Source organism: Thalassophryne amazonica, chromosome 9 (assembly GCF_902500255.1).
Source record: "Thalassophryne amazonica chromosome 9, fThaAma1.1, whole genome shotgun sequence".
Taxonomy (NCBI): domain Eukaryota; kingdom Metazoa; phylum Chordata; class Actinopteri; order Batrachoidiformes; family Batrachoididae; genus Thalassophryne; species Thalassophryne amazonica.
In genome coordinates, this window is record NC_047111.1 from 22,600,388 (window position 1) to 22,620,745 (window position 20,358).

Consider the following 20,358-nt stretch of genomic DNA (forward strand, 5'->3'; position numbering starts at 1 on the left):
GTGGGATTATTTCTGACAGTGTTTGGTTCTCCGCCGTGCTGGAATTGGAATTCTGTTGTTGTTTTGTTGTTACCTTAACTCTTGAAGCATGCCTTAGTCTCTACGTCATGCATTTGGGTCAAACCTTCAAACAACGACTGTCTCCGTTTCATCTTTCAGATGGTCTGTTGCCCATTTAGAACCTCTGAGTTTGAGAGTTTCGGAGGACATCACAAACTCGAAAGCCTTCATCAACTTTTAAATTGCCCGGGAATCACAGTTATGCAAGTCTGTTCTGATCATTTCTGCTCAATATTTTGGGGTAGTAAGTGGTTCATCATGCAGGTATCGGATAATAAAGTAACGTGTCGACAACACTGAGCAGATTATGCCCGGTTTCAGAGTCGGTTTGCTCAAATGTTTTGGATCCAATGTCATTCATGATGAGAACTCCTGTCTTCATCATGGCTTCATGTCGAGTGCACTTTTAATAGTATTTCATTAATTTTTGGCATGACCAATCAGACAGCCAGATGGCACAGATTCTACAGATTATACTCATTTTTGTATCTTTAGTCCCACATCAAAGGCCATGGTGCTCACCAGGATGATAGTTAAGGATGGCTTTGCCAAATACTATAAATGAGGTTGTCGTTGTCCTTTAATGTGGCACTGAGGCGTTCCGTAAGAAAGCCCTTGTGATTGAACGAGGTTTCTCCCCACAAACAAAACTTTAGCCGTTAGAATCAGCTGCCCAGTGGGTAGAGACGTGCTCTGAAGGTGCATCCAGGAGAAACCTGCCTGCTGCTTCCATTCATTCTATCTGACTGCAAATACAACAAAGGTCTTTGGGAATATTTTTCCAATATCTAGATATCCAGGGATGCAGCCCAATATGATGACAAGTTCCAAGTATTGTTTTTTGCACTTCACACACTGTGGAAAGATCTGTAGGTTTGTTTTATTTAGAAAGTACTGAGTACACTGAGGTCTGTGAAGTATCTGAGTCTACTGCACATCAGTATTTCTGGACCTTGGCATCCAGTTCAAACCTCATTTCCCCAGAGTTCTACAGTTTTGTTGACATTAATGCAGTTTAAATTATATTTCATCATTTGTGGAGGTGAAGATATTTGTAAGAGTAATTGGTATCGTTGACCACCTGCAGAATAACACAGTGGAATCAAATTAAGGCCATTGTTCTAGAAAACTGCAATGTTTGCATGCATTGTTTTACCCCAGGCGCAGTAGTCTCATTACACGAACAACAATTAGGTCTGCGACAGTACCCTCATTTACAACAATCACAGCCTGTACGCTCCCGGCGGTCATTTTGTGACCAATCAGCCACCTAATCTCCTTTTAGTCCCCACATTACCTTTAAAAAGTAAAGTTAAGGGACAAGCAACAGAACCTGGAGAGCAAAATAATTCCAGTCCATACACGTGCTTGTGTTTCTTCCGGCCCAGGATGCACCCGGTTCTTTGACCCGAGTCCGGATCATCTACATTCTCAGTTCAAGCATAAATAGACCTGAGCCGACCCAGTGTGTTATAAAACACAAGCAGAAAACAGCCAGAGTCGGCCCAGAACCTGCTGCTTTCTGGATTGAACTTGTGACACTTGGACCTGTCACATTCAAGATCAATAATGTGAATTTTGTTAATGTAGTTGAATCGAATGAGTGGGTTTTCATCTTTGGTGATGTAACAACTCCATAAAATGACTTAAAAGTAATAACTGGGTAGCATCCTAAAGTTATCTATTATAATTGTGTTTAAATGTTTGGGTTCATTTCCAGTCTGAGTACAGTAGAGACAGAGAGGTTAGTTATTGTAGCTGTTTCCCAGATAATAAGTTAATAATAAGATTATTATGTCTACCAACAGACCGGGGAAGAGGAGTCAAGATTCTTACTTTTTTCAACACTTGATCTTTATGATGTCATATGGAAAGAACGTTCCATTTGAGCCGCTACAGTTTACTGAACTATCTGCTGGCTTCATCAGACTACCAACCCCCTCCAAAAAAATGGAGTATGTCCCCCTCAAAAAATGGAGTATGTCGGGGTCCCGTCCATGTGTGGGCAGACTGGGGCTCCATCTGATGTTTTATCAGACCATCATGGTGAATAAAGAGCTGAGCCAGAAGGTGAGACTCTTGATTTACTGGTCGATTTATGCTCTTATCCTTAGCTGTCTATGGTCATAAACTTTGGGTAGTGACCAAAAGAACAAGGACACTACAAGCGCCAGAAATGATATTCCTCAGATGGGTATCTGGGCTTACACTCAGGGATGGGGTGAGAAGCATAACTATCTGGGAAGGAACTGGAGGAGAGCTGGCGCTTCATCGAAAGCAGCTAGCTGAGGTGGTTCGGGCACCTGGTGAGGATGCCCTCTAGTCACCTCCCTAGGAAGGTCTTCCAAGCACATCCAAGTAGGAAGAGGATCCAGAGAAGACCCAGGACATGCTGGAGAGATTATATTTCCTAGCTAGCATGGGAACATGTCAGAATCCACCAGGAAGAGTAAGAGGACTTGGCTGAGTACAGGGAAGTGTGGGTTGAGCTGCTTAGTCTGCTGATACGTGGCCCAGGTGAGTGACAGAAAATGAATGAATGACCCTAAATGTTTACAAAAAAAAAAATAATCACACATCCAACAGCACTAAATAGTCCAGAGTTTTTAAGATGTTTCTCTAAAAGAACAAATTTAAGCTGCAGTTTACCAGAAGACACATGGGAGATGCAAGCCTGCAGTCAATTTTATGTTTTCATGAAACAAAATCCTTCTCTGTTCCACCATAAATCTTGATAAGTGCTGATGCAACTGCTAAAATTTCTCCAATCACAGCCACAGAAGTCTGTAACTCCTTCAGTGTCTTGGTGGCTTCCCCCAATTATTCTACTTGTACTCAGTTTTTTCACACTGTTCGTATTTCTTAATGGTTGTAAACAAGTCAAAGACATATTCTGTTACTTGGAAATGTTTTTCAATTATATGTTGGGCATTTTTTTATGTGAAGATGCAAAGAGGCCTGTTTTTTTTTTCTGTTTTTTTTTTTTTATATATATAACTGAGGAAAGCCGAACAGTTTCCAGCCTCTGACTTTAAATTACTTCCTCAGACTGCACTGTGTTTAATGAAACTGGAGGTTCAGATCTGAAAATGATGTAGCATGAGGTCACAGTGACGGAGGATCACAGGGTATAAGTTTAGGGCAGTACCACAGCTCCCTCTAGAGGACAGAACAGTTTAACAGGCAGAAGATGGTTTGATGTTTTTAGAGCAGATAATTAAATAAAAAGCAGGAATTTTATTGTGATTAATGTGAAACTTGTCTGCACTAAGAGCTCAGATTTCAGCCTTGTATTAATTGTTCTTTTTTGTTTGTTTGTTTTTCTGCAGGTACCTGAAGCCTGACGAGAACAAAAAGTCAAAGCACAAGACGACTGTGAAGAAGAAGACACTCAATCCTGAATTCAACGAGGTAACAAACTACAGATCTACTGGACGTAATTCACCTCCACTGTCACAACCTGGAAGTTCTCACCTTTGTTTTAAAACTTTATTTAACTCACTGGACAGTACAAACAAAACAGAGTGGATTAGATTAGATGGTGCAATGAAATATACTTATATTTGTACACTTTCATTTAGACTAATATTTAAACGGGATTTTCTTTTAGCAGTTTTCACAAAGTAGATGAAATAAATCATGTCCGAAAGCTAAAAATTTGCCTTTTAGAGTCTGGAAGGTTTGACTCTGCAGTAGGTGTAATTGTACGGATAAAATGGAATTATTGTCGTATTTTGGACAGTTGATGTGTTCGTGTGTTTCTCGAAACATGTTTGCAGGAAGACGATGACGTGAACAAAAAGTAGATCAATGGCTGTTAGAATGAATGAAGGTGTTTTCTGATCACTTTGTGTGTGTGTGTGTGTGTGTGTGTGTGTGTGTGTGTGTGTGTGTGTGTGTGTGTGTGTGTGTGTGTGTGTGTGTGTGTGTGTGTGTGCGTGTGTTTCAGTTTTTTATATTCTGAGAACAAACAGTTCACTCCATTAAAACTTATGTTTGATACACTTGTTTAAAACAAAAAGGGAAGCTTTAAAGCAGGTAGCTGAGCTGGTAAGGAGCTGGTTTGCCAAAAAGTAGACCTGGGTTCGAATCCAGCTCATACCACCTGTTTGTGTCCTTGGAGAAGACACTTAATCTATGTACATTGTCTCAGACCACCCAGTTGTAAATGGGTACTGAACATGACTGGGCAAGTAACCTGTGTTGGACTGGCGTCCTGTCCACGGTGAGTCGTAGACTCTCATCTGCTTGACACTATGGAACCCGAAGATGGGCACCAACGGGCCTTAGGGCCTGTAAAGGGAAACAGAGACCTGCAGTCCCAACATAACCGCCATGAGGCGGGAAAACATCTTTTCAGAAATGATAATCCCAGTAGATTTATGTTCTCTGAGACTCACAGCTGAAGTTTTTCTGCAACAAAAAGGACTGACTGTAAATTCCCTTAAAATCAAGATTGTATTGTTGACGTCCCTGAAGAGCTGGCGGTATGCGGTGGGACATTTTCCAGGCTGAATGGGCCCCTCGGTGTTCAGTATCAGAAGGGTCTGAAGTGACCACCTGCGCGCGAGTGCTTGGCCGGACTAAAACAAACAGCGGCTGGCGGCGTGACATTTCCCCTGACATTTACTGCCCATATTCCTCCATCACCTCCCGGCCTTTTCTGCCACAGAGGAGCACTGGGGTCTTCCTCCACATCAAAGCTCTGATTTCATTAAAGTGGCTCTGTAAAGCTTCATCCAGCCCCCGATTGTGTTTGGAACAAATGTTTCTTCTTCAGGAAGAAGAAACGGAAACACTCGCTGCCTTTATGTGACAGTGTATCTTATTGATTATCCCTTTGTAAAAGCAGCCTCGGGTATATTTCACATTTTATTTCCTCTGTGTTCTGCATCCTGCAGATGGAACCGACTACGTCTGTTCTAGTCTCTGGAACAAACAGGACACAGTGGCCATGCTTGTGTGATACGTCATAGAAGTAGAGTAACAATGTCACTCCAGCTGGTCTTCAGGACAGAAGAAAGTTTGAACAGGAAATTAATCTGATCACTTTAACACAAGTAACTCAACCTAGCGGCCCAGGGGCTGGACAAGGACTATAAATCATTCATTTATGGCCCATTTTATATTGTATACAGTCCATATGATCATTTAGAGTGAAAATGCAAACAAGGAAACAGAACACAGATACAAAAAATATAAAAATAAACTATTGACAATAATTAGGAAACAAAAAAAAAGATTATTATAGTGAACAATTAAATAAGAGTAAAGATAATATAAAGGCAACATGGGGAATTATAAATAGTGTGATTAAAAGTGATGGAGCACAATCAACTTTTCCAAATTACTTTGTCAAGGAAAATAAAGAGATATATGACATAAAAGAAGTTGCAAATGAGTTTAATGATTATATTTCAAATGTGGGATCAAGTCTGTTGGGAAATAAACTAATAGTAGAAGATAAATTAAATACACTTGTAAATACGGTCAGTAGTATTTTCCTTGACAATGTGGAAAAAGATGAAATAAGAAATATTGTAAAAAAAAAAAAACTGTGTAAGCAAAAGATCAACTGACTATGAAGATTTAGACATGATGACTGTAAAAAGTATAATAGAAACTGTTATTGAACCATTCACTTACATTTGTAATCTGTCTCTGTCAACAGGAATTTTCCCAGACGAAATGAAAATTGCCAAGGTAGTCCCATTATCTAAAAATGGAGACAGACACAATTTTTCAAATTACAGGCCAGTGTCATTGCTTCCACAGTTTTCTAAAATTATGGAAAAAGTTTTTGTGACAAGGTTGGACAAATTCATTGAGAAACATCATATTTTAAATAATGCTCAGTATGGATTCAGAACAAAACATTCGACAGCTATGGCAATTATGGAATTAACAGAGAAAATATCAACAACAATAGATAATAAGAATTATTTTGTAAGTATTTTTATCGACCTGAAAAAAGCTTTTGATGTTATCAACCACTCAAGATTGCTTCACAAGTTACAACAATATGGAATTAGAGGTACTGCACATCAGTGGGTAAAAAGCTACTTAGAAAATAGAAAACAATTTGTTCAGATAAATAATGCTAAATCAGAATTGTGTAACATTATTTATGGAGTACCACAAGGGTCGGTACTTGGACCCAAACTGTTTATTTTGTATATCAATGACTTGGTGAATGTATCTAAAGTACTTGGCAGCATATTATTTGCTGATGATACAACATTATTTTACTCTGGATCAGATATACAGGAAGTAGTACAAGTGATAAATACAGAGTTGGAAAAAGTTAAACATTGGTTTGATATAAACAGAATGTCACTAAATCAGACAAATTTCATATTGTTTAATGACAGAGTGGAAAAAATGATGTGACATTAAAAACAGATGGAATGGACATACAAAGGGTAAAAGAAACAAAATTTCTAGGAGTTATGATTGATGAAGATCTTACATGGAAGTCACACATAAATTACACAAAAGGAAAAATAGCGAAAGCCATTGCTGTTTTGCATAAAGTAAAATTTTCGTTGAATAGTTATGGTTTATTAACATTGTACAATTCATTGATTGTCTCATATTTAACTTATTGTGTAGAAATCTGGGGATCAACATGTAAAACTTATACACAACCATTATTTATTCTGCAGAAAAGAGCTTTAAAAATTATTAGCAATAGTCATTTTAGAGATCCATCTAATCCATTATTCATTAAGTATAGGGTACTTAAATTTCATGATTTAGTTGATTTGAAAATATTACAAACAATGCACCAAGCTAATAAAAATACCTTACCAATAAACATTCAAAATATGTTTGGAAAAAAGAGTAAGTAGTTACAATTTGAAAGGAATAGAAGTCTTTAAAAAAAAACCAAGATTCAGAACCAAAGTAAAGGAACGGAGTATTGGAACAACCTCAACAAAGAAATCAAAGAATCAAGCTCGCTTAAATTATTTAAAAAACGTATTAAACTAGATGTATTAAGTAAGTATGAAACTATGAAATAAGTCAGTGGGTTGTGACAAAGTCTAAAATGTAACCTGTTAATAATGTTTAAAATGTTTTAAGTCTAAAATGTAACCTGTTAAAATATAATCTTTTAAATAATGGCTAAAATTATGAAATAAGTCAGTGGTATGTGACAAAGTCAAAAAATGTAATCTGTTAAATAATGTTGAATAATGATGCTTAAAATTGAAAGATTGTATTGTAAAAAGGGGCAGAAAATATAAGACTTGTTCTTCCTTCTGCTCCTTTTCATTCAATGTCTTGTAATATATTCATTTCTGCTTTTCTGTTTTTCTTTTAAATGAATGAAATAAATATTGAAACTCTCTTGAAACTCATGTTCATTCTCAAAAACTGAGTGAGTGTACAAGAAGCCTACTCGTAAGGGAAGCCACCAAAACACGGAAAACAACTCTGAAGTAGTTATAGTCTTCTGTGACTATGAAACTGGTGGCACAACAGACAAATGTTGCAGATATGCACAGTTTCTCCAGTCAGAGCCACAAAAGCCTATAACTCCATCAAAGTTGTTCTGGGTGTCTTGATGGCTTCCTTCAATAGTCTCCTCCTTCCACTACAGACAACTGGCTGAAAAAGTGATGATTTGTATTAACAATAATCTTAATATTTAATTTGTCCAGTTGAAAATGGGGAGGGGGGGGGCTCTTTATACAAATGGTTGTATTTTCAAAATATTTAATGTGATATTTTTGTTAAACCTCTTGAATTAAGAAGCAAAATAGCAACAAAAAATATTATGTCACTGTCTAAATATTTGTGGATCCGACTATATAAAGCACACTATGGCAAACATCCTCAATGCTGTCTAAATATTCCATTAAAGCCACAAGTCATGGAAATATTTTGGAGCTGGTGGGTGTGGATGGTGCTGAATAGAACTGTTTGTTTGTTTGTTTTGTATTGGGGGTGGTTATTGAAGTCCGTTGAGGTTATGTAACACATTTTTTTCTGTAGGAGTTCTGTTATGACATCAAATATGCAGACCTTACCAAAAAGACCTTGGAGGTGACAGTGTGGGACTACGATATCGGCAAGTCCAACGATTTCATAGGTGAGCACGGCTGGATCATGCCATGTGGTGTCATTTGTGTGTGGATAACTTATGTCGCAGTTGTGTGCATGAAGCTGTGATTTTCTGTCCAGCTACTGTTAACTGAAACTTCATATCACATATTTGTGATTCATGTAAAGCAGGACCCGGTTTCCAGATGGGTTACTGATTTGATTCGTGTTCATGGCTCCATTCCCCACTGCACTGGCTCCTTTCCTTGACGCACTGGCTCCTTTCCTCACTGCACTGGCTCCATTCCCCACTACACTGGCTCCTGTCCTTGATGCACTGGCCCCTTTCCTTGACGCACTGGCTCCATTCCCCACTGCACTAGCTCCTTTCCTCACTGCACTGGCTCCATTCCCCACTACACTGGCTCCTGTCCATGATGCACTGGCTCCTTTCCTTGATGCACTGGCTCCTTTCCTCACTGCACTGGCTCCTTTCCTCACTGCACTGGCTCCATTCCTCACTGCACTGGCTCCTTTCCTCACTGCACTGGCTCAGTTGTTCACTGCATTGACTCCATTCCTTGATGCACTGGCTCCCTTCCTTGGCACAATGGAGGAGTTCCATCATTCTTGGGTTTTAACAGACATTTATTTTGGCCAACATGCCTTCACATGCCCCAATAATGCCTCCATAATGCTGTCAGAACTAAGACAGAGAAATATAAATACAGAAATTAGCTCACAAAAATACGGAGAAATTACACAAAATAAAATAGAAATTCATGTAAGCAGATGACTCTAGCATTTCTCCTTGTTTTCTGCCATTTTTGTCTTTGCTGTAGGCTCAACAAGTATTCTTTTCTCCACCTGTGCTAGAACTCATTAGCTAGGTATTGCACTCTACGCCATCTCTTGTGAAGGTACAGGTCCTCCTTTACAAAATCTCCTGGTGGTGGTAGTATTACTGATGACTTCATGGTCAAGAGAAGATTGGGCGTAAGTGGTTGAGGTCCAGTAGGATTGTTGACTAGGTGTGGGGTGATAGGTCTACTGTTTACCATACCCATCACTTCGTAAAGATAAGTCCTTAATGATGAACTAATGATGATGTCTAATGATGATGAACTAATGATGATGTCTAATATTCGGGATGACTGATCCAGAATGGAGGTCAACACACTTCTGATTGTATGGATTTGCCTCTCCCAGGCTCCACCCATATGACTGGCAGAAGGAGGATTCATGACAAACTTGCAAATTAGTTGCTTCAGACTTTCCTGGTCCATTTCCTTTACTGCTTCCAGGAACTCTCATCTTGTTCCAACAAAGTTGGTACCTTGATCTGACAGAAGCTGACACACATTTCCACGTAGGGCAATAAAGGCTCGGAGTGAGTTGAGAAAAGCGTTAGTTGACAGATTGTCGAGGAACTCGATATGTACTGAGCATGAGCCCAAGAATGTAAACAGGAGTCCATAGCATTTGAACTCTTTCCTTCCTTCTTTGACATAAAATGGCCCAAAACAATCCATCCCACAATAGGTGAAGGGAGGAGTTGTCTCCATTTTCTCACTGGGCACGTTTGACATTTTCTGCTCTTCCGTTCTCTGAATTTCCTGGATATATATCTACAGTTGTAGATATAGGATGAGATTGCTTGACTACATCCAAGTATCCAAATGCTATTTGCTCTCAGTTCATTTATCGTCATTCCACGGCCTTGATGTTGTATGTGCTGATGATAGTGATTAATCAATAATCTTGTGACGTGGCTGGTCTTTGGTAAGACAGCTGGGTGCTTCACATGCGGTTGTAACGTAGGTTGCTCTAATCTACCTCCTGCTCTAAGGATGCCCTTGGGGTCCAAAAAGAGATTGAGTCAGTAGAGCTTTCTTGTCTTTAGTTAACTCTTTTCAGGACTGAAGCTCCTTGATTTCTTTGGAGAAGACTGATCTTTAAACAATGGCTATGATTGTAAACTCAGCTTCTTGTCTTTTGTTGAGACTAGTGCCTTCATTAGTTCTTTTTTGTATATTTTTAAATTCTTTCACAAATCTAATGAGCCTTGCAATTGCTTTGACTAGTCTTGACCATCTGGAAAATCTCAGAAAACGTTCTGCCAGATAATCCACCTTTGTTAACGTGGTGTACAACAGCTTTGCGTACTTCTGGGTCCTCTGTGACAAATTCTCCCACTTTAATATCTCCGCTGGGAAGCTCTTCTTGCCAGAGAAAACATGGTCCATTAAACCAGTTGAAAGCGATGAGGTCTTTCACATTGACTCCTCAAGACACATGGTCAGCGGGATTGTACTCTGATGCACCATACTTCCACTGTGTTGGTTTAGTACTCTCCTTGATACACTGGATGTGATTCGCAATGTCCATCTTCTTGCATTTTCACTTCTTCATTCATTATTGAAATGAAGCGCAAATCTTCTCGCAAGAAATGAGTCTTACACTTTCCTTTCATTGAAATCAGACTCGAGCAGTTTGATCACATCTAATGGTGTGACTACTTCCTTGACTTGTATGTAATGTATGTAATGTACTTCCTTTGACAACTGATGGGATGGTGGACTGGGTATCACTTCCTTGACAATGATCCTGTGGCTGCATCCAACAGCATCTCCATAGTCAACACAAGAATCAGCACCTCCTACTATTGTCCAACCAAGATCTGTTCTTTGGGCAAAGGGCTCATTGTCTTTTCCTGCCACTACTTCTCTGGGTACCAGTACTTGTGAACAGTTATAACCTATGAGCAGACCAACATCACATTCAATCAGAGGGGCGATTTCTTCTGCGAGATGTTCTAAGTGAAGCCATGCTCTTGCTATCTTGAGTGTGGGAATATGATGTAGATTGGCAGGGATGAACTCTCTTGTATAGGTCAAGGGAAGAGGAATTCTCTTTGATGAGTAGAAGCCTCTGACTTGTAACCCTGAGAGCTTTTGACTTGGAATGACTGTATCTTTGGATGACAAAGTGGAGAGCTTTAACTGCACACCTTTCTTTTCTGTGTCCAGACCATCTGCCTTTTCTTGCAAAACAAATGCTGTGTCGCTCTGACTATCCAAAAGGGTGTATACCAGTATTTCCTGTTCTGGGTTGAGACCACTGTTATCACTTTGGATCATACGGTTTGAGATTGCCTCGTTTGATGTTTCTTTACTTTGTTCTTTAGTTGGTTTGGCTTCCTTTGACTCTTTCATCCCTTTAATATCCTTTTGCTCTTTGTCATTGTCCTTATTCTGTCTGGATTCCTTGTCTTGTTCTTCATGCAAACACGTTGGATGTTTTTCCTTGTATATGTTACAAATACTTCTCTTTTCACATTTCTTGGATAGGTGTCCAAAGCTGAGACAGCCGAAACACAGTCCATTTGATTGTACAAACTTGACTCTTTCGGTTATCGCCTTTTCCATGACCTTTCATCATGTCTGAATGTTGTGAGTTAGTCTTTCACAGAATACACACTTCTTTGTTTCTGTTTTCTCATCTGCACTGCTTGCAAATGTCTTTGCTCTGACATTTCGGGTCTTTGGAGGTTTCACTTTCTCTGAGTCATTCGCTTTGAGCGCATGAAGGTTGCACAGGGTTGCACGCCATCTTGGCCTCTCTTGTGACAAAGTCAATAAAGTTGCTGAATGTTGGAAATGAACCACACTCGTCTTCAATCTGAGTGACCTTTCTATTCCATCTAACTGCAAGCCAATCTGGAAGCTTGCTTAGCATTCTCTGGTTCTCACTGCAGTACTTCGAGACTCTTTATCTGGAACGTTGCTGCTTCACAGTCTCTGAGAAAGTCTGAGAACTCTCTTAGTTTAGTACAGTCTTTTGTTCCAATCTTCGGCCATAATGAAAGCTTATCTCCAAAGGCCTTTGCTATTGCAAATGAATAGTGTCCCATGCTGCGTGGTATGCCATGTCTGTTCCCAACAGGAAGTAGCTCTCGACTGCCTTTCTTGCAGGACCACCAACATACTTGCGGAGGTAGTAGATCTTTTCCTTCACTGGGATGTTCGTTCTTTCTGTCAGCATTTGAAATGACATTTTCCAATCCTTGTACTTGATAGGATCAGCATTGAAAACTGTGGGCTCTGGTACTCATGATCAAGAGAAGTGCTGTTGCTCCATCTTCCTTTATGGCATTACTTATAGGTTGTCCTCTTGTGGTGTTTTGTGGCATAGCAAATGCTGTGCACTTGGATTGAGGCTAGAAGATACAAGCTTGGGTTCAGGCTGACTTATGGACTTAAGTGTGGTCTTTCTTGGTTTGCTCCTTTCATGCAGAAGGTCTGATACTTCTTCATCTGAGTTGCTTTCTTGCTCATACACTTTTAGGCATGCATTGGCAGCATTCATTTACTTTACAGTTTCTAAATGTTCAAGTTCTCTTTTGCTCTAATACTCCTTGATTTTCAGCGTTCTCTGCTTCTTGTTTTGCAAGTCTTCTTTATTCTCTAATTCAGGATCTTCAAGCACTGATCTATTTTCTATAACTCTCTCATCTGCTGCAAGATTTTCTCGTGCTTGTTGTATGATCTTTTGAGAAACGGCGTTGCATGTGTCCACTCAGCGGGGAGTGTCTCCATCATAACTATGAAGCTCTTCATGAGCTTGTTTCACTTCTTCAGAGGTATGTCTGATTTGAACGAGGTGATCGTGCAATTCTGCGCTAACAAGGTCATCAAGTGCTGTTTTAGCTTGTTTAGCAGCGGTTTTTCATTTGTCATAACTGACTTTGAAATGAGCTTGACCTTTCTCAGTGAGTTTTCTCAGTCTTACACTTTTCCTCAAGCCCTCTTCTTATCTGCAGCAGCTTGACTTGTGCTTCCCTCTTTTGGACTTGTGTCTGAAGCTTGTTCTTCGAGACTTCCTTCTTGCTGCAACTTCACAGCTTCAGTGTCACAGTCTTGTTGGTTGGCCATGTCACTGTATGTCCTGTGTAGGTATTTTAGGCTTTATTACTTAACTTTAAAGTTGTGCTTCAAGACCACAGCAGATTAAGCACTTATAGAGTCCCTTTAAAGTTAGCAAGGTTAATCCACTTCTTCACATTTAACTTGTTTTAACTGTGTTAAGGCTCCCTGACACGAGCATGACTTTTTTAGCCCCTTTCACACCGGGTCCACTTCGAGTTGCGTCATGCGGCGTCATGACGACGCCACGTGGAAGCAATCCAGTGCCGAGACAATGTAGCTCAACGCCACCACAGCACGAGGGACGCAAAGGACGAAGCGTATCGGATGCCAAAAATGAAACAAGTTTAATTTTTTTGCATCCTGTGCTCGACGCAGAAATTAAGTCGTTTCAACGCAAGTCAGGGCAAAGCGATGGCTCTCAATGTGACTGGAAGCCACTCCCTCACAAAACAACGTTACCCTACGCCAATTTATGATTCCTGCAGCTTGTTAGGCACGTGCGTGAACGGCTGAAGCTGGAGCGGACCTCTGTGATTCAGGAAGTGATTACAGCCATTTTCAACAGCCAATTTGCAGAGAAAATAGTTAATCAGACACAAAACAATTATTTTATATACACCACGTCCAGTGCAGAGCGCGTGGTAGCCAATAGAACAAAGAACGGCGTCCAGCTTGGAACACAGCGGGTGGGATCATCACGACGACATGCGTGCTAGTGCGTGAATCAAATACATGCTCATGTCAGGGGGCCTTTACTCCTTTTGAGATTAATCAAGGCTCAACATCATTCTTGGGTTTTAACAGACATTTATTTTGGCCAACATGCCTTCACATGCCCAAATAATGCTGTCAGAACTAAGACAGAGAAATATAAATACAGAAATTAGCTCACAAAAATATGGAGAACTAAAATAAAATAAAATAGAAATTCACGTAAGCAGATGAATAAAGCAGTACCACAGAAACCAACAAAAAATTACCTCATTTGCCGCATTTACTCAAAAGGAATAAAGGTGACTTCACACAGCTTCCTCTCAACACAAGACACTTCTTCTCATGTGGCTCCTAATGTGCACCAAGTAACTACGAGGGCTGTCCGTAAAGTATAGGTCCTTTTTATTTTTTTCAAAAACTATATGGATTTCATTCATATGTTTTTACGTCAGACATGCTTGAACCCTCGTGCGCATGCGTGAGTTTTTCCATGCCTGTCGGTGACGTCATTCGCCTGTGAGCACTCCTTGTGGGAGGAGTCGTCCAGCCCCTCGTCGGAATTCCTTTGTCTGAGAAGTTGCTGAGAGACTGGCGCTTTGTTTGATCAAAATTTTTTCTAAACCTGTGAGACACATCGAAGTGGACATGGTTCGAAAAATTAAGCTGGTTTTCAGTGAAAATTTTAACAGCTGATGAGAGATTTTGAGGTGATTCTGTCGCTTTAAGGACTTTTCACGGTGCGAGACGTCGCTCAGCGCTCTCAGGCAGCGTCATCAGCCTGTTTCAAGCTTAAAACCTCCACATTTCAGGCTCTATTGATCCAGGACGTCGTGAGAGAACAGAGAAGTTTCAGAAGAAGTCGGTTTCAGCATTTTATCCGGATATTCCACTGTTAAAGGAGATTTTTTTAATGAAAGACGTGCGGACGGGTCTGCGCATCGGGACGCAGCCGACGCGGCGCAGCGGCACAGGAAAAACACCTCCGTGTTGATAACCATTTGTAAAATCCAGGCGGCTTTTGATGGCTTTCAGTGGAGTGAGTATATGAGAAATTGTTTATCAGCTGGAGATGTTCCAACTTTTCCTCAAGTCCTGTGGCGGAGCGTCGCGGCGGCTGCGAGCCGATGCTGCAATCCGCCCGCACGTCTTTCATTAAAAAAATCTCCTTTAACAGTGGAATATCCAGATAAAATGCTGAAACCGACTTCTTCTGAAACTTCTCTGTTCTCTCACGACATCCTGGATCAACAGAGCCTGAAATGTGGAGGTTTTAAGCTTGAAACAGGCTGATGACGCTGCCTGAGAGCGCTGCGAGACGTCTCACACCGTGAAAAGTCCTTAAAGCGACAGAATCACCTCAAAATCTCTCATCAGCTGTTAAAATTTTCACTGAAAACCAGCTTAATTTTTCGAACCATGTCCACTTCGATGTGTCTCACAGGTTTAGAAAAAATTTTGATCAAACAAAGCGCCAGTCTCTCAGCAACTTCTCAGACAAACGAATTCCGACGAGGGGCTGGACGACTCCTCCCACAAGGAGTGCTCACAGGCGAATGACGTCACCGACAGGCGTGGAAAAACTCACGCATGCGCACGAGGGTTCAAGCATGTCTGACGTAAAAACATATGAATGAAATCCATATAGTTTTTGAAAAAAATAAAAAGGACCTATACTTTATGGACAGCCCTCGTATATCCCCTGAACATGCGGAACAAAACATAAGTTCCCCTTCTTCTTGAAGTGTTTTTATCCAAAATCGGTGAACTATATTTACATGAATTTACTTGAAATGATTACTTATTTATTGTTATTTACTTTAAATGAAACAATATTATGTATTTATTGTCTATTTACCAGAGTATTAAAATAATTAATTAAATATATGACAGTTGCCTTTGATGGCAGCTACACTGACTCCCTTCCTTGTTGGACTGGCTCCATTCCTGCACACACTACTTCCGTTCTTCGCTGCACTGGCTCCCTTCCTTGTTGAATGGAAGTAGATGTGCATGATGCCAGTATGTTGCTTGCTAATAGTTACCTGCTTGAGCCACTCACCATTTTGCGTCTTGACTACATCAGTGAGCATTTAGCCAAACAAGAGTCAAGAGTCCTTGGATCTTTCACTTCAAAGATTCATTCTGTAAAATCTAATCAGTTCAGAAGTAGACAACAGCTCACAAACCTGACTGAGGTCACAAGTGCATGAGGAGGAAAACGTATCTGTGGGAGCAGCTTGATGACTGACGCTCTTTAATGTTTGACAGAGTGAACCGGCTTAAAGGATTCGTGTGAGATGGTGACTCAGTCAGGCCTGATTCTTTCCCCTGAGGCTTTGTGTTTTCTCCACACAAAGGTCTCACAACTGCATTTTTAGAGCAGCTCAGGAGATATATTTAAAAAAAAAAAACCCAAACGATCAGCTGATGAACCTGAACCGACCTCGCAGTGAACGACGTCACCATTCAAACCATGTCACTGAGGCAACGCAAGATTTCTGACGTCATCCACACTTTTGATTTTCAACACACACCTCTCCTCCTCCTCCTCCTCCTCCTCCTCCTCCTCCTCCTCTTTGCAGCACTGTTTCCCTTCGTGTTGGAATTACAAAACAATTCGAACTGCACCTTGAACCTTCAGGTCAATTAGACATGCAAAGATCTGAAACCAGAGAAACCAGCACAAACTCTAAACCAGTCTCACCTGATATTTGGTCCCAGTCCAGCTTCGGGTTCAGATCAGGACCAGATATCAAAATCAGTGGGACCCATGAAGACCTTCAGGGTAACAGAAACGCATTTTAAAAAATCATAAAGTAAAAATACTCCAGGGGGAGAGGGCGGGGTTTGATTTTGTTTGAGTTTTAGACTTTTTTTGTTTGTTTCTTTGTTTAGGCTGAAAGGTGCAAATGCTGACTGGGTCCAAACAGCCAATTTTTGGTCTGACCTAAAGAGGTTGTCCCAGTCTGGAATAGATGGTTTCATGGTTCAGTTTCTGTACACAATGAACTCATTTTTATTAATGAGGATTCTGATTTCCAAATCAGTTCCTGGATGTTCCAGTAAATTTGGCTTATTACGAGGTCTGTCCAAAAAGTAATGGACCTTTTTATTTTTTTCAAAAACTATATGGATTTGAATCACATGTGATTGCATCAGCCAAGCTTGAACCTTCGTGCGCATGCGTGAGTTTTTTCACGCCTGTCGGTTGCGTCATTCGCCTGTGGGCAGGCTTTGAGTGAGCACTGGTCCACCCCCCTCGTCGGATGTTTATTGTCAGTGAAATGGCTGAGAGACTGCCACTTTGCTCCATGAATTTTTGCGCAACAAAAAAACACCTCCGTGTTGGAAATCTCACAGAACATGTTGTGGCATGTCCAGCTGTTACACAATTTCTCGGATACTCACTCGACTGAAAAGCCATCGAAAGCCGTCTGAATCTTCCGAATGGTTTCCATCACGGAGGTGTTTTTTTTGTTGCACGCCATGAGCGGCTCCGTGCCGACGCGCGAATTCCTCCTCACGTCTTTCATTACAAAATCTCCTGTAACAGTGGAATGTGCCACAAAAGTGCTATGTCCAGCTCTCTTGCCATTTCTGTGGTAGTCACCCGATGTCCCGGATCAACACAGTGTTCAGTATGGAAATGATCTGGTCGTTCCAGCCTGTCGATGGCCGCTCGGTGCACCGCGCGCCCTCCGCCGCTGTGGGCCGTCTTTAAAAAGGTTTTAACACTCTTTAATCCGTGTGACGCCGACAGAATCTTCACCAAAAGCCATCTGAATCTTTCGAATGGTTTCCAACTGGCTGTCTCTAACAGTTTCTGAAAAAGATTTTATGGAGCAAAGCCGCAGTCTCTCAGCCATTTCCCTGACAATGAAAATCCGATGAGGGGGGTGGACCAGTGCTCACTCAAAGCCTGCCCACAGGCAAATGACGCAACCAACAGGCATGAAAAAACTCACGCATGCGCACGAAGGTTCAAGCTTGGCTGATGCAAGCGCACATGATTCAAATCCATATAGTTTTTGAAAAAAATAAAAAGGTCCGATACTTTTCATACAGACCTCGTAGTTTCTTCCTGAACAGAACTGACGTGGCTCATATTATAAATTATTACTTGTTAGATTATTTCTTCTCCTTTCCTGTCAGGTATGACAGGAAATGAGTACATGAACTGGAACAAGTCTCGTGTGTTGATTCGCTGAGTGCAGCTGAATGAGATAATCAGCTTTTGTTCCAGAATTGGGAACCGATCAGTATGTTTTATGTGAAGGTGTTACTTCTGTATGTAATAGGGTAAATCAAGGGTGGGCAACTTGTTCCGGAAAGGGCCAAGAGGGTGCAGGTTTTCTTTGCAGCCACTGACTCCACCAGGTGATTTCAATGATTAATATCTCCGGGAACAACTAGTGGATTAAGGACCTTGCTCAAGGGCCCTTACTGATATTCCAGCCAAACTGGGATTTGAACTGAGGATCTTCTGGTCTCAAGCCCAGTGCCTTAACCACTAGACCATCACCTCCCCCTAATATCATAAAAATGCTATAGTAAAACAGAAGGAACTTAAACGGACCTGCGTACTTTTTCGTTGATTGATTCAGACTGAAATACTTCTGGACCGACAAAATGTTAGCATCAGCATCTAACAAACCAATCAGCTAAAACTGTAGGAAGCTACATCTGGTGACAGGATGTGCATGTGTGTGCAAATGTATTTGATGGACATAACTGCAATGTGGGAACCCCCCCACCCCCTGGCCTCACATACATAAACACACAACATACCAAACCTTGATTTGAGTCCAACTTCAAATTCCCTCATAAGAAAATGCTCTAATTTTAATTAATTTTTTTTCATGTTGTTGCTCGATTGTGTTGGCAGCGAGAGGCAGTAGTTCAAATATATGCACAGATTTCATTTTGTCCCCGTCTTTCATCTCATTGGACTCGATCCAAATCTCTCAAACACATCGACTTTGACTCTTGTGTTTCGTTGCAGGTGGTGTTTCTCTGGGTATAAATGCAAACGGGGAGCGGCTGAAACACTGGTTTGACTGCCTCAAAAACAAGGACAAGAAAATCGAGCGCTGGCACACGCTGACCAATGAATTACCCGGTTCGATAAATGACTGAAGACCCACAACTGGCCCCCGGCTCCACCAGAACAGACTCCAGCCTTCAACGTATTCTTCCTCCCAGCTCTTCTTTGGATTCCCGTCGTCATGCTGGCCGCAGTGACCTGTGACCTCTGACTGGGAATCTTTTCTCTTGACAGGGTTCAAGAAAATATCTAAAACCATGCAGTTGTGTCAAGAAAATCTTCATGTGTAGAAGGTTTTATAAGGTGTAAAATGAGTGAGTGAAGTAAAAGGATGGAGAGGAAACATGTTGGATTTGAAGTAGTTTCCACCTTTCAATGTCATCTTCACGCTTCAGTAAAAATAAAGCCTCCATACTGACATATTTGGTGAGGAAAAATATTCTCACATCACATGAAGCAAAGCTTCATACCGAGAGAGTGTCGAGAAATAGTCTGAGGAATAACGTTCATCTTCTCCAACGCAGACGTTCCGTCAAACTGACACACGTAAATTACAGTGTTACAGTAGAATAAGCAAATTGGTAACAAGATATAATCTGCATATTCACCTTGCAGTACTAAAACTGGCTAAAATTCAAGCTGCATATTTTGTACATTTAATAAAATTGGAAGTGAAAAATAATGTCATATGTCTTTCTAACAGCATTTAACATTTATTTTGAAAGCTCCTGTCTCAGACCATTTGATCAGTTTTATAGCAGAATGTGACATTTCTATTACTGACTCAAGTTGCATGAAAATACGTATTTTTAACTAACCGTGCTTGAGAATTTTTTTTCCCAAAAAAAAGTAGACAAACACCAACCAAAAATTTATGCCCAATCACGCTAGTTACACTGTTACAAAGTGGGCGTGGCTGTAAGTTTAGTAGTGAATACTTATGGTTATTGTACTGCCAGTGTAACACTAATTATACAAAATTTATACAATATGACAAATATAAAAATATAAGGTCAGGTTTTTTTTGTCAAATTTTCAACTAGGTTGAAAGCTGAATTTGAAAATTACCAAATATCATTGAATATATATATATATATATATATATATATATATATATATATATATATATATATATATATATATATATATATATATATATATATGTGTGTGTGTGTGTGTGTGTATAGGTTCCTGGTTCAAACCCCACCCCTGCCACATTTCTCCATGTAATGTGGAGTTGCGTTAGGAAGGGCACCCAGCGTAAAACTTGTGCTAAATCAACACGTAGGCGCACCCTGGATCCACTGTGGTGATCCTGGGTGAAAACAAGGGAGCAGTCAAAGAGACTTACTTTATATATAATATTGTAATTTTTTTCATCACCACTGTTGCCTATGTGCTTGCTCTGGGGGTGGGTACAATATCCTTGTGAAGCATCTTGGAGCAACATTATTGTGATTTGGCGCTAATATACACGACCAGTCAAACGTTTGGACACACTTTGCCATCAAACGAATGGGAAAATGTATAAATAAATGGATTCGAACAGAGTTATCAAGATAC

General features: G+C 40.5%; 1 protein-coding gene across 1 annotated transcript in view; it reads left to right on the plus strand.

Annotated features, from left to right (window-relative positions):
• The window catches only part of doc2b (double C2-like domains, beta), a 327,887-nt gene extending 308,427 nt beyond the window's left edge, over positions 1-19,460 (plus strand). Inside the window, exons 10-12 of the mRNA XM_034179040.1 lie at positions 3,390-3,471; positions 8,062-8,158; positions 18,754-19,460. Coding sequence (XP_034034931.1) covers positions 3,390-3,471; positions 8,062-8,158; positions 18,754-18,887 — 313 coding nt within the window. The 3' untranslated portion in view covers positions 18,888-19,460. The remainder of the gene's footprint in view (positions 1-3,389; positions 3,472-8,061; positions 8,159-18,753) is intronic.
• The last annotated feature ends 898 nt before the right edge of the window (positions 19,461-20,358 follow it).